General features: G+C 49.6%; 1 protein-coding gene across 6 annotated transcripts in view; it reads right to left on the reverse strand.

The window, feature by feature from the left end:
* Window positions 1–1,887: 1,887 nt before the first annotated feature.
* The window catches only part of LOC144136744 (solute carrier family 2, facilitated glucose transporter member 8-like), a 40,708-nt gene continuing 29,519 nt past the window's right edge, over window positions 1,888–13,076 (reverse strand). For 3 of the 6 annotated variants that reach the window (XM_077669331.1, XM_077669328.1, XM_077669330.1), the window contains exons 2-5: window positions 11,096–11,347; window positions 8,085–8,482; window positions 5,012–5,407; window positions 1,888–3,941 (exon numbers count right to left, since the gene is read on the reverse strand). In XM_077669331.1, coding sequence (XP_077525457.1) covers window positions 3,546–3,941; window positions 5,012–5,407; window positions 8,085–8,482; window positions 11,096–11,330 — 1,425 coding nt within the window. In that variant the 5' untranslated portion in view covers window positions 11,331–11,347 and the 3' untranslated portion in view covers window positions 1,888–3,545. The remainder of the gene's footprint in view (window positions 3,942–5,011; window positions 5,408–8,084; window positions 8,483–11,095; window positions 11,348–13,076) is intronic. The other 3 variants (XM_077669333.1, XM_077669334.1, XM_077669332.1) reach the window with 1 other exon arrangement.

The following is a 13,076-nucleotide window of genomic DNA, read 5'->3' on the forward strand; positions in this document are numbered from 1 at the left end:
GTGTTATAAGGACTCCCCGCGATCTATGAATGTAATGTAGAGATTGACCAATTCCGCATATGTGGGTATGCAGACAGAACCTAGGCGACAGATAAAGGACTACTTGCGCGGGAGGGATCTCTGATGGTGTCGCGTGGTACTCTTAAGGGAAGCTTAAGCGCCATGTTATGGTGGAAGAACAGTGCCAGTGATTCTGCGAAGTGCTACGCAAAGAGGACCCCTGGCCGCTGAAGGGACCAATTAACGCTAGCGCGTCATACCCTTAAGGCGGAGCTTAACCGACCCCTCAAGTTTATTTGTTATTTTTACGAATAGCAATGCCGCAGATGTATCATACGTCTTCCTAAACAACGACCGTTGTTGATTGTGATCAGCAGTAACTCGACTGATTTAGACAATGCTATAGGCGCTTACGCTTGTTTTTGTCACTTCGATAATCTCACATGCAAACGGCAGTGATCACAACAGGCTAATCACAGTTAGTCGCACTGTCTACAAAATCTGCATAGATTAGCAAACATTGTAGTGACACTTCCTTAGTCTCACATATAGACAGCTATGTGCTCCTTGCCAGATGTCAACGAAATAGGACATGGGGATCCTTTATTCTCCTTCTTCTGCGTGCAGCAATCAGTAGTAAAGAATCAGCTCTGCAGACGAGACAGCAACCTGGAGTCTTTTTACCTACGTTCCGTTCGTGCTCATTTATAACTCTAAACAGGAATAAGCCTATATGGGAGTAAAAATGGAGTAAGCTGTCCTCTAGCATAGTGCTTTATATAAAATGGTGTTAGAGTGCACGCAAAATATATATAGAAGCGGACAGTCACGTATACCGCGCGTTATAATCGAATATTAAGCGTAGAGACAAGAGCACATTATGCCGTATTTGCTCGCGTATTAATTGGTTGAATCGTCTTGAAGGTCGGCCGCTAACTTAGGGAAATGGAAAAACAAACAAAAGTAACAATGCCGTATTGGTCGACCAACGGAAGCTCCGAGTCACAAATAGCAATCAAGGCGACCGGCACTGCGCCTCATGTATCGGAGCAGCAGCGTAGCAGTCAGAAACTCGTCACCAGATTGGGCGCACTTTCGTACCGAGTGCGAAGTCAGCGCATTGACTGGCGGAAATGTTGTAGAATACGCGAGATGTAATAAAGGCCTTCGTTTAGTTCTATTCAAACTGGGCAGACTTCTTTAACGTCCACAGCGCCGCGATGTTTCAAGCAAACGGCAGTATTTCGCTTCGGGTGCGCAGGAAGCTTGACGTTGCCATTGCACGCGAAGAAGCTTTCCCTGCTCTCCTCGCAATCGGTACGGTACCCGACGCACTTTTTGGCGACGTCGACCTCGCGTGCAGTCGCGCAATTTTCCGACGGCTCCACGAAGACGACTCACTTATATGTTGCAAGCAACGACCACCAATGTTCGCGAGGCACGACTCACCGCGCGGTTGAGCGACCGGGAAAAGTTTCGTTTTTACGTCGAGGTCTCTAAAGCCCACGGTCGACGTGGTCACGGAGCGGCAGATTTCCGTGCGTTTTTAGGTGTCGGTCTTATGTGATAACCTTTCGTGCGAAGCTTTTGAAACGCAAGGGGGCGCGTGAAAGCCGTTTATTGAGCTATGTGTGTGCGTAAAATTCTACGTTAGATTAGTGTTGTTTCATTTTTCCCTTTAGGCGCCCGTAAATTCAACACGCTTGTTGCACTCGGGTAGATGCGGTACTCAGCCGAAAGATGCATGAATGCGCTGTACTGCACTGAAGCGGTTCACTTCTAATGAGGCGTTGGCTGCGAATGCAGCATGCAAGGTGGCAACCAGACTGACGTCACTGAAGACTGCAACAACAAGGCGTCACATAAACGCGATAGATGCAGACATGATATCGGTAGAATTGCTGTCGGGGACGTTTGCTTTAATGAAGACAATGGCAGAAGATTGCAAAACAGATGAACCATTAGGACATGATTAAGGATGACGGCAGCAATGCTCACGTCAGGGGAGGAGCTCTGTGAGTGTAGATACCGTGGTTTGGATATTTACATCTTTGCAGCACAGGTCATACAGAAGTAGAAAAGTGGCTACAGTAGCGCTAAGAGCACAAAGAGCACAGTCTGTTTTAAAATGGCGACACTGCACACAGCGAATACAAAATGGCATACCTACAGTGTCGAGAACAACATGTAAATAGAGAGGAATTCAACGTGCCCTTAACACGTGTTCTGTGTAGAACCACACAGTCAATCCAGTACAGAGCTAATGCATACAGGATATGTGCATTCGGAGCAGCCTACTCGAATCCACAGGTACTCTTGAGATGGTATGTAGATCACTGTATGGAGGTATCACTAGACCACAGAAGCATGTATACATCTCTGCGCAAAAGTGTAGAGCACGAAAACTGACAGAACTACATGCCAGGGCTTTCCTACGGTGCAGGGCCTGGTTTAAAGATATGCACAGGGTGCCTGATCAAATATGTTAGCCTGTCAGCCCACACACACTTCTGTCAGGCATGCCTTTGTACACGCAGAAAAATAGCACTGACCTTCATTCGAATGGTCTCGACACTTTTGCGCATGACTGTAGGTATAGAATGAAACCCGAGCCCGCTGTACCGCCGCTCTGTGTCTGCTACAGCGATGTATAAACACTTGGCTTTAACCCCCTTTTATTCCGCGACTGCACCGGACTGGTGCCTTTCAAGGAAAAGAGAAAAAGAAGAAAAAGAAGTATGACCAATGACAGTAACGTTGCCTGCCATTGATTAGTACTACTATTACCAACTGCTGTTGATAATAGCAGCGGTCCAGTGCAAACTGCTAAACGAGCACTGCTAGTAGCTCAAGAGTCCGGTAACAAAGAAAGTGAATAACAATGCTTAGTTCACCAGCATCGGACTATGAGCGTTAGGTGTGCTGAAGTGATACTTACATTACTTTACAGCACAGAGTTTGATCCATAAATTAAGGTTCTGCCACTGCAAAATCGGACGTTTTCACCTGCTAAGCGGCGAAACAGAACGATTCAACTTGAGTCCTATGCGCGTGCGCCGTGACCAGTTGGAGCTGAATTTTAGCGGCCCAGAATAGAATCTCTAGCGGCTTGGAACAACCAGCCGACTTGGCTGCACTGCTCACAACCTTGCGAGGTTCTCCTTTTACATGAAACAGACATTGAATGAAGAAATGAGTGAGAAAAATGCTAGCGGATGCAGCTGAAACTCCCAAAGTTATGTGCCGACATTTTTGTATAGCAGCCGAGCGGTGCGACCGGCGGTCACTGCCACCTCGTCGGCGGCTGGTGGTCGGCTGCATGCCAGGCATATTCAGTATGACGAGCACACTTCGCTCACAAAATTACAGGCCCGGAAGGTGTCAACGAAAACGAATCGTCACACAAGGAAAGCCACGAGAACAAAAACTGATGCTCCAATCGAAAGCATATTCGTCACAATCTACGCGCAGTGCCCTAAACTTAACCACTCACGCATAGTAAAAAATCAGGTCCTAAACAACGAGTCCACAGTTTTCAGTTACCACTACGCATTCACGAGGCCCGGTTGTTCCCTCGAGTCCGCGGCGGAGTTCGCGCTCTTGCCGAACTGCACCTCAATCTCCTCAAGCGTCTTTCCGCGGGTCTCGGGGATGAACATTAGCACCAACACGAAGCCCAAGGCCATGGCGGCGGCGTAGAACCAGTAGATGCCGTCGTTGCCGAGCAGGTTCATGGTGCTGTGGTACTCCCTGGCGATGAGGGCGCCGCAGCCAAAGTTGAAGGCTGTCGACACGCCCGTCGCGAAGCCCTTGACGCGCAGCGGCAGCATTTCGCCCATGAGCATCCAGGGCAGCGGTCCGAGGCCCACCGAGTAGCCGACCATGAAGCCGCACAAGGCCAGGAGCGGGAGCCAGCCGTACGACGCGAGGAAGTCCTGGCCCTGAATGGACGCAGGCGCACAAAGATCGTAAACCTTAGCGGTTGAATGAAACGAAAATGTCTACGGCGCGAAAGGTTTCAGAAACTGCGCGGGTCAAGAAAAAAGAGGCGGCGATATCGTTACAAGAAGAAGAAAGGAAGTTACAAGAAAGGAAATATGCGAAACAGCACTGAAGGACATTAAGTGGAACAGATGCACCCATCTTTTCTCCGGCTTAAAAAGGAGTGCATAATTTTTTAACGGTGCAAAAATGAGGCTTGCCGGAGCTATTCCTTCTACACCCTGCTCTGGAAGAACAACCTAGGTGTCTCAGACCTCCTCGGCGGCTGCTTTTTACACAGCCACCTACCAGCTATCGAAAAGATTTGCTTTGCGCCTTCTAATCCTCTTTAGCCTACAAAACACACCTAGTAAAACCTTAACGATACTTGACGCGATCAAAAAGAAAAACAAGTTTAACAAAACAGCGATTCAATTCACCACAAAAATTAAAGCAGAAAACCGGTAATTAGAATAGCGAGACAGTTTTCAACGGGAGAAAACATGTACAGAAATCAAAATGTCCTCAGAAACCAATGTGCAACAGCAATCAGAAATCGGTAAGACATTTGTGCTACAATCGCATAATAATCACTACCCTGTTGTGCTCAATGCTAACACATCATTTGAGCATTAGATTGAATAATGACTCCGAGTCACTTGCATTTGTGACAGTCAAACCATTTATGCAATGGGCTGCATATTTTGCATGATATCGTTGTCTATCTTGCGACAGCAAGCACGCGCGTTTTCACGTATGGCACGTATAAGCAGTACTGCACGCTTTGAATCTGAGATAAAGTGCCACAGAACGACCTTTCACTGCTTACCAATGCATTTATCAGAGGCATCCAAGATGCACTGACAAATTCTTCACATGAACACCGAGGAAGAAAGGCAGGTGCTACCTACATAGATTCTCACTGGCATAAGCAAAAAGCGGATTATATAGATTTGAAAAGCTTGTGTGGCATGGCGATGTTAACAGCAAAGGGCGCCCTCCACCTAGCACCATAGTGTCTCCAGCCTACCTGCAAATCCTTAAAGTGGTACGAGATCCCCAGGAGGACGAGGCTGATGGAGGACACGAAGCAGGAAGCCAGCAGCAGGATCTTGCGGCCCAGGCGCTCGACGAGCAGCGTTGACAGGAAGCCGCTGGCTACCTGGACGACACCGACGATTATGGTGCAGTCGGTGGACTCGATGGTCGAGCCGGCAGACTCGAAGATGTCTTGCGTGTAGAACAGCATGATGCTGATGCCCGAGAACTGCTGCAGGAACATGCCGAGGAGCACGCAGAGGAAAGGCTTGTAGATGTACGGCAGCTTGAAATCGGCGAACGAGAACGCCTCGACGACTGATCCCGACGCCTGCAGGCTATCAAACTCCTCTCTTGCCCTCTCCGCTCCTTCGTAGAACTCGAGCGCCTGCGTGACGGAAGGTTATGGAAGTGAGAACGTCTTAGGGCTGGTTTGGACATGAGTGAACATACTGGCGGCGAAAAAAAAAGGTCTTGAAAAAAGGAAACTGCAATGGTGACATTGCAACATGACGAAGTGTTGTGCCTCCGACGGCTTGGTCTTGTCCTATGCCTGTTATCTGCCGCATCGTTCACCTCTTCCCCCCCCCCCCCCCCCCTCCCCTGCCTAAGCAGCTGCTAGTCCGGCACTTCACCATGCTTGATGCCGTAAAGAAATCGCAATCCTTCGCGCTTGACGCGCAGCTTGCCGTCTACTGACTGACTCCCTACAGTCAGTCTTTTTGTCATTCGTATCCACGAGATAGACTGCACCGAATTAATTCGCCATCCCTGCTACTGCCCCTTTGCTCTATGTAGTGTCAGCTTGGCTCTCGATCTGCTGAGCGTCTCCAGGATAAAACCGGCGCTTAGACACGAAAACGGCAGGGAAGCGAACAACTATGCGCATATTACTTGCTAACAAATGACAGGCTCAGCGCAGTGAATACGAGACGAGGAACAGTAGGAAAATGAGAAGAGGGAGAGGAACGTGTCGACACCAACGTGACAGTAAAGTGTCCCGCTAGGCAATATTAAAAAAAAAACAGGTTTGGCGCACGAGCCACGCTCAGGACGTATATTGAATCACCTCGAAAGTTGAGCGCATGCCCATGCATCATGCGACACCACAGCTGGCAAATGATTTTACGAAGCATGCATGTTGTCTGAAGCGACCGTTCACACTGCCTGGCCTAGGAATCGCGTCATATACACGCTTACACATCTCCCGTGTTGTAGACAATATATGCATTCTTTCGTGCTAGTTGCGAGGCGCGCATAATTCCAAAGTAGAAGACTGGGCGAGTTGGTATGTACTCATACTGAAAAACAGCGCACACAATACAGAGACGAAGAAAAGAAACGACAACACGAGCGCTGTTGTTTCTTTTCTTCGTCCCTGTATTGTGTGCGCTGTTTTTCAGCATAATTCCAGAGTGCGACTCTTCGCTGGTGAACCTGCAGTCAGTCGTTTTGTCTGAAACGCTGGATGCTAGAATGATTGGTATCTGGAAATGTCAATGCGTTTTGAACTTTTTCAGCACGTTACTTGGTTCTCTTTGTGTGTGCGCGTGTGTAAGCGCCCCTCTGCTAACGATACGCGTGAGCAACTTTAGAAGGCCGGTCACTAGCGCGCCATTGAGCGAAGTGGGCAGCGCCGTCACCACAGTGACAACCACATGTGTCCGCAAGTGCGACGTCAGCACTCCGAGCAGGTTACCCCAATCCCCGCTTTCCAACCGTCCATGGACTGGTGTGTCTTCGATGTTTGGGTACAGAAAGAAATCTTTCCGCCCCCGGCCGGAGCCGGGGCCTCAGGCACATCTTGAGAAGGCAGTGCAAAACAGGACAAGCACACAAGATGACGACACAAGCACGTCACAATCCTCTTCGTCTTGCGTCGTGTCGTCAATTGCGCTTGTTCCGTTTCTCGCTTTCTTTACAATACGAACAACGTCTAACTCGCTCTCTTGATGGCGTAACAGAATCACTGCAAAGCCGTTAGCATGTGAATTCCGCTCAGTATCTACAGCTCCCACTTTCAACTGTCTAAAAACCCGACAGATTACATGAAAAAAATTCGTTAAAGCTAAGTCAGGACCAAAAGATGAGCTAGATCGCCGCGAATGCAGTCATGCCACAAAGAGGCAGGTCATCTATCGCGGAAAAAGCACGAGACACAAGCATTGAGATGCAAGAGGTGCCGTAGGGTCTGAATACTGAAGAGGATGACGCTCACTGCGATTAAGCTGCGTTCTTCAGCAAACGTTGAAAGAGTAACTGTGCACGCAGTATTTTAATTCCTGTTCCATCGATCGGGCAGCCATTCGCATGCGTCCAGCGAAGTCATACTCTGCCAGCCATACACTGCCATGCAGCAATCGTGATGTGGCGGAGAAACTAGGACATTTGGTGCGGGGCTTTCGAGTACAAGCCGTCGGCTAACACCCTGGTATCGAGCTCACGCTAATGGCGGGGCCTCATCCCACAGCATTCGCGAGGCATCTGGTAGTCGCTGCTTGCCGCAAGCGGTGTGCAGCTGTCAGAATATATTATACCTAAGCGGAATAAGGTAAAAGCTCCACCTTATCGGGACAAGGGTAAAAGTAACAAGGCGCGCGATGTTTGCGACAGAGCCACTCTGAACCATGACATGCGCCGCCTTGATAGCGCGGCACGACGCGGCGAGCAGTAATCTTGTCATATGCACGTCTAATGCGTCGTCCGATGCAAAACGTGCCTTCTGGTAAAGCTGCACATGGCTCTGAACAAGCGCCAGAGTGTACTGCACCTTAAAAAAAATGCAACAACACCGACTAATCTGTGTGATACGGGGTGGCTGAACGCGTGGCATACATGAAGAAGCAAGCATGAAAGTTGTGACCCTCACGAAGCCTCAGCCCCGCTCGCGAAGCCTTCAAAAAGAAATTCATTTCACACACTGCACGGGGGGACGTAGCTTAGGCCTCCTTTGATAACACTACTTGGGGCAATGGCAGTGTTAGGTTCCTGCGGTAGTCCTCCACGCATCTATCACTGCCTAACTTCCGGGCCTGTTGGAGGAAGAGCAGAATCGGCGCGCGTACCTTGAGGGCCTCCTCGGAACGTCCCGCCTGGAGAAGCCAGCGCGGCGAGTCGGCCATGAAGGGCATGGACAACACCATGAGCACCGAGGGCACCATGCAGGCCGTGGCGAGCCACTGGTAGTCGAGCCACTTGCCCAGCACGTAGGCCATCAGGACACCCGAGGTGACGGCGATGGTGCACATGGTGTTGAGCACGCCGCGGATCTGCGGCGGACTCACTTCGGAGATGAACACGGGCACCACGAGCGCCGTGGTGCCCGTGGAGAAGCCCGTGAGAAAGCGCCCCACGAACATCACCATGGGCTGCGGCGACACTTCTATGAGCAGGAAGCCCAGCACGAAGCCCAGAGACGAGAAGATGATGGTGTCCTTGCGGCCGATCCCATTCACCAGCTGGCCTGCGCGTGTCAGGATTGGAACGGAACTAAGCCGCCTGGGCGCAGCTTGCCTCCCTTTTACTGCGACGCGAATGCCTCGCACCAAACAACGATTAGACGCAGGTGAAATGAGGTGGCAAAAAAAAATGCAAAAAGGCGACGCCGCCACAACAACAACAAAAAAACCGTGAATGATTCCTTTTAGGAGACTGATGACGGACGCCCTCCAAAATGCGCACCTAACCTGGCGATAAGAAAACTCTTGCGCACCCAAAGACGCTTGGAATGACGAAAGCTCGCTTGCAAAGATAGACCGCGCTTTGTCTCGGCACCGACCACTATCGTGATCGTTATAAAATAAAAGACACAAGCGTGTGCCGGTTGTGAGTCACTGGCTGTTCTAAAGCTTCAAGTCCCTTCGTGGCCTTAGACGGGGCGCGCCTCTAATTATAAGAGCAGCAACAGCATAAAGAACAGCGCATACCTCCAGCTTTAGAAGCGGGACGGCTTCGGCGTGCATTGCCGTACATTCTACAATGCGCTCATAAGTGCATCTCTAGCACTTAAGCGTTTCATTTTTCCTGACATCAGCCCTCTCATAGCTGACACTAAATGCACTACACTATGAGTACGTTTATTCTGACGGTCCACTAGCGCGAGTAGACCATGTTCTCTATGAGTTGTTTCAACGATGCGAACACCGGGATCCAGACGAACGCTGCTGGTAATGCAAATTACTGCAGGAAAGCACATCACAGTACGGGCGCGGCTCCATGAAAGTATATACGCTCAGGGACAACAATAGTCTCTGGACCGCGGACGAAACCGATGCCTCTATTATTAGCTGCCGGCTGGTGGCCCCACTTGTGGAAGTTAAAACCTGTTCTTTCACCTCAAAAAGTGTGATCTCCATCCGGCGGCTAATAATATAGCCATCGCCTTCGTTCACGGAACACACAGTCCAGAAACTTCTGTGCCCTAAACTCCTGTGCATTTCATCGGTTGTCAACTGATTTTTCCACTGAATGTATGGATGCCTCAGCTACATACATCGTTCTCGTGCATTCCGTATCGTAGTAACCTCGACATGACAGGGCGCCGTCACAATGCGATTATTGTGTGCAACGCTAGAGCGGAATGTGGCATCGGCATGCTCCACTACCGATTGGGATAACGTTGGAAAGGTGAATGACACACTGGGCTTACCAAGTGCCGCTATTTTTCATATAGACTGCTTTCCGCACCGCCGTTTCGATATCAGCGTTTTATTTTGCATCCTTGAAGGAACTTGCGAAACCGGAAGGAGATGTAGAAACAAGTGATTATCAAGGGCAAGTTGGAAACCTATCTCAACAGCTCGGGCAACCGCGGGGTGCCATTTATCCATGGCGAAATTGCAGCCGCAACATATGCGGGCGCACTGTTGCTCCAGCGCGAATATTACTCACAGTCCCTTCCCAAAAAATAAAAGTGTTGAATAGCGCAGCATCCAGCACATCTCTCTGTAAAAACATCCCAAAAGTATCGCCCACGGCCTGTAAGTATTTTCCTCTCCCTAATTAGCTGGCCCGCGTGATGACGAAACCAACAACGGGACGTCGATGCCGACTCATCATTGCACAAAGCGCTGCTGCTTAAATGGCAAGACTTCGCAAGATAAGCGCGCCATAGGTTATCGCGGCAGTCACGTAGCAAGCCTCGTTGCGGCCGGCGCTGTTCCTCATCGTATCTTCCTTGTTAACCTCAGATTTCTTAAAGGGACCCAGAAAGGGGCTCTCAAGCGATATGTCTTGGATGTTTAAAGATGAAGCTTCATAATTTATCCTCCAGCAAGAATTATTTTAGTGCGTTTAGTGGAAGCTGAGTTATCTGCAGTCAAAATTTGAACTTCCGCGTCTTCGCGCTTTTCCCTCGAGGTCTCGCACGCCAAAACGGCGGCGCTCTCCGCCGTCCCTTTCCTTTCCTTACCTCCGCCTGCTGCGACGCGCGAGGAGTGGCCGCTGCCATGGTAGCGCGTGACGTCTGAAAGAATTTAGCGCTGTGAACCAATGATAACTCCCGCTTGGTGACGTCGCCTGCACGGCGTGACGTCGAATGCCAGGTTTTCGCGCGAAAGCCGGGCAGCGCGCGTCGCCGCGAGGTGCGAAAGCGGGAATTTTTAAAAAACGTATTGTAAACTTCCCGCTCGCTTTTGAGGTCTCGTACACCGCATGGACGCTCGGTGGCCTGCGCACTACATAGTGCAAGCATTTTAAAGCCAAGCTCAAACACCCCTTTCTGTGGGCATTTAAGCGAAAGGAAGCTGCGCATAACAAGGACGCAACAATCATAAAGTGAACGAGCAAGGGAATACCGCAGGGTGCCTGCCAATAACGTTTCGACAAGATGACTTATCATCGCCTGTCCTTTTGTCGAAACGTTGGCAGGCACCCTGAGGTTTTCCCTTCCTTGTTCACTTTGCGATAATCACGAACCATCTGACCAACCTCCCTCGACCAAAGACGCAACAAGTAATGTGTCATAGCTATACCGGGACATTCAAAGGCACGGCAAAAGCTAAGCAGTCTCACAGAGATGCAGGGGGCAAAGGAACGATAGAGGCAGGCGGGACCAAAACGAAATGCAAGTGCTTACCGCCGGCGAGTCCCCCGAAAAGCGCCCCGAGCGTGACCAGGGAGCCGAACCAGTCTCCTTGGTTGTCGCTGAACGGCATCCGTCGCCGGATGTCCGGCAGCGCGGGCGACGAGTAGCTGAGCGTGAGGCCGAAGGAAGAGGCGCCCATGCACGCCGAGCCCACGGCCAGCAGCAGCGGGCCGCGCCACGGGGAGCGGTCCTCGTCGGGAGCGGTGAGCGCCCGCCTGTCCTCCATCTGGAGACGACCCTGCACTGGCGACGATGGAGAGGGACATCACGTACGACCGCAGGGGGAAGATCTACACACACACCGTCGACGCAGGATGCGCGCCATTCCATGAACAGCAGGGACTCTTAGAGGGTACGGGGAGAACCGCAAAGTGGGAGAACGTGGCCGAGGTTTCCTTTGCGCACGATTTGCAGCGTGCATCCCTTGAGCCTCTGTAGATTCTGGCTCCTCTTGTAACTCCGCGTCCGGTGTGAGCATTTTACATATCGGTCATAAATTCAAAATGTTGGATAGGGCCCAGCGATTCAGACATATTACGTTGACAAACATGCAGCCAGTGCATGTATTAGATACGAAAAAAAAACTGAACTTTTCTCGGTAGCCTCCACAGCGCATTAGTATGTCATCCGGGGGCGCCTAATGAAACAGCAAGGCGCCAGTACCAGTGGTATATAAACAAGATGACAGCGTAGGGCACCATAATGCGGCAAGAGAGAAAGTATTGTGTACCTTCACAAAATTTGCCAGTTGCTTGGGGTTTGACTACCGGTTTCCTCCATGTCGGTAGTTTTCCCATAGACTTGTTTAAGGCTATAGTTATACTATACCCCCACGTACGTACGTGGTGTTGTAAAGTCAACTATAACAATGTTTTTCTTTGTGGAAGTTTAAGGGCTACAATTATCGACTATTCTATCCAATGATCGACCCCCTCACCCCCCCAACACACACACACACACACACACACACACACACACACACACACACACACACACACACACACACACACACACACACACACACACACATATATATATATATATATATATATATATATATATATATATATATATATATATATATATATATATATATATATATATATATATATATATATATATATATATATATATGAGGGGCTCGTTTGACAAACATATGAAGGAAGCCAACAGTAACCGAAACCAAGGTGCATAGGTGAATGTTTCTATATTTTTTTGTTCAATTTATAGACGCAATCAATGGGAGAATAGTGCTTAGATTAACCTGTCGCCTCAAGAAAATTACTTATGAAGCAGCAGAAAAAACAACCATGCCGCCGGTAGGATCCAAACCCACGACCTCCGAATATTGCGTCCGGTGCTCTACCAACTGAGCTACGGCGACGGCTGTCCAATCTGCTGTTTTGGACAGCCGTCGCAAGATCAGGTTAATTCTGTGCCCTCCATTCCTATTCTGTTATTCTGATAAAGGCGGTTCCACGGTCGAAACGTCAAATACATTGTTTCAAACGTCGGTCTCTGTTTAGTCACTACTACTCACCGTGCCAAGAAGTCTTTTCCCTACCCTTGACTGCATTACAGACATCTTCAATTAGTTGACAATGCGAACCATCAGCCGCTACATCTGCCGTCTGTGGCAGTAAATACAACCAGCCTAAAATGACCTATTGGCATGTCTTGCATAAATGAACATGTGCTCCGGAGCACGGCACGTCCATGCGGTGCACTTCTGGTTTTGGTCTAGGCATCGCTGAAATTTCTTTGATTGCCTATTTTTAATTTGCACATCCGTAGCCAGTGAGAGAGAATACAGCGAATTGCTGCCAACGAAACAAGCATGGATTTTAGTGATGTGGAGGAAATAAAAAGTCCAGGTCAATGACCGCTAGCCGGGGAGGCGAACGCAACGCTGCAAAACAAGGCGCAAAACTGATAAATTGGCCAAGGAGTGAATTGCGCTCGAAGGTGACGA

Source organism: Amblyomma americanum, chromosome 6 (genome assembly GCF_052857255.1).
Source record: "Amblyomma americanum isolate KBUSLIRL-KWMA chromosome 6, ASM5285725v1, whole genome shotgun sequence".
Taxonomy (NCBI): Eukaryota; Metazoa; Arthropoda; class Arachnida; order Ixodida; family Ixodidae; genus Amblyomma; species Amblyomma americanum.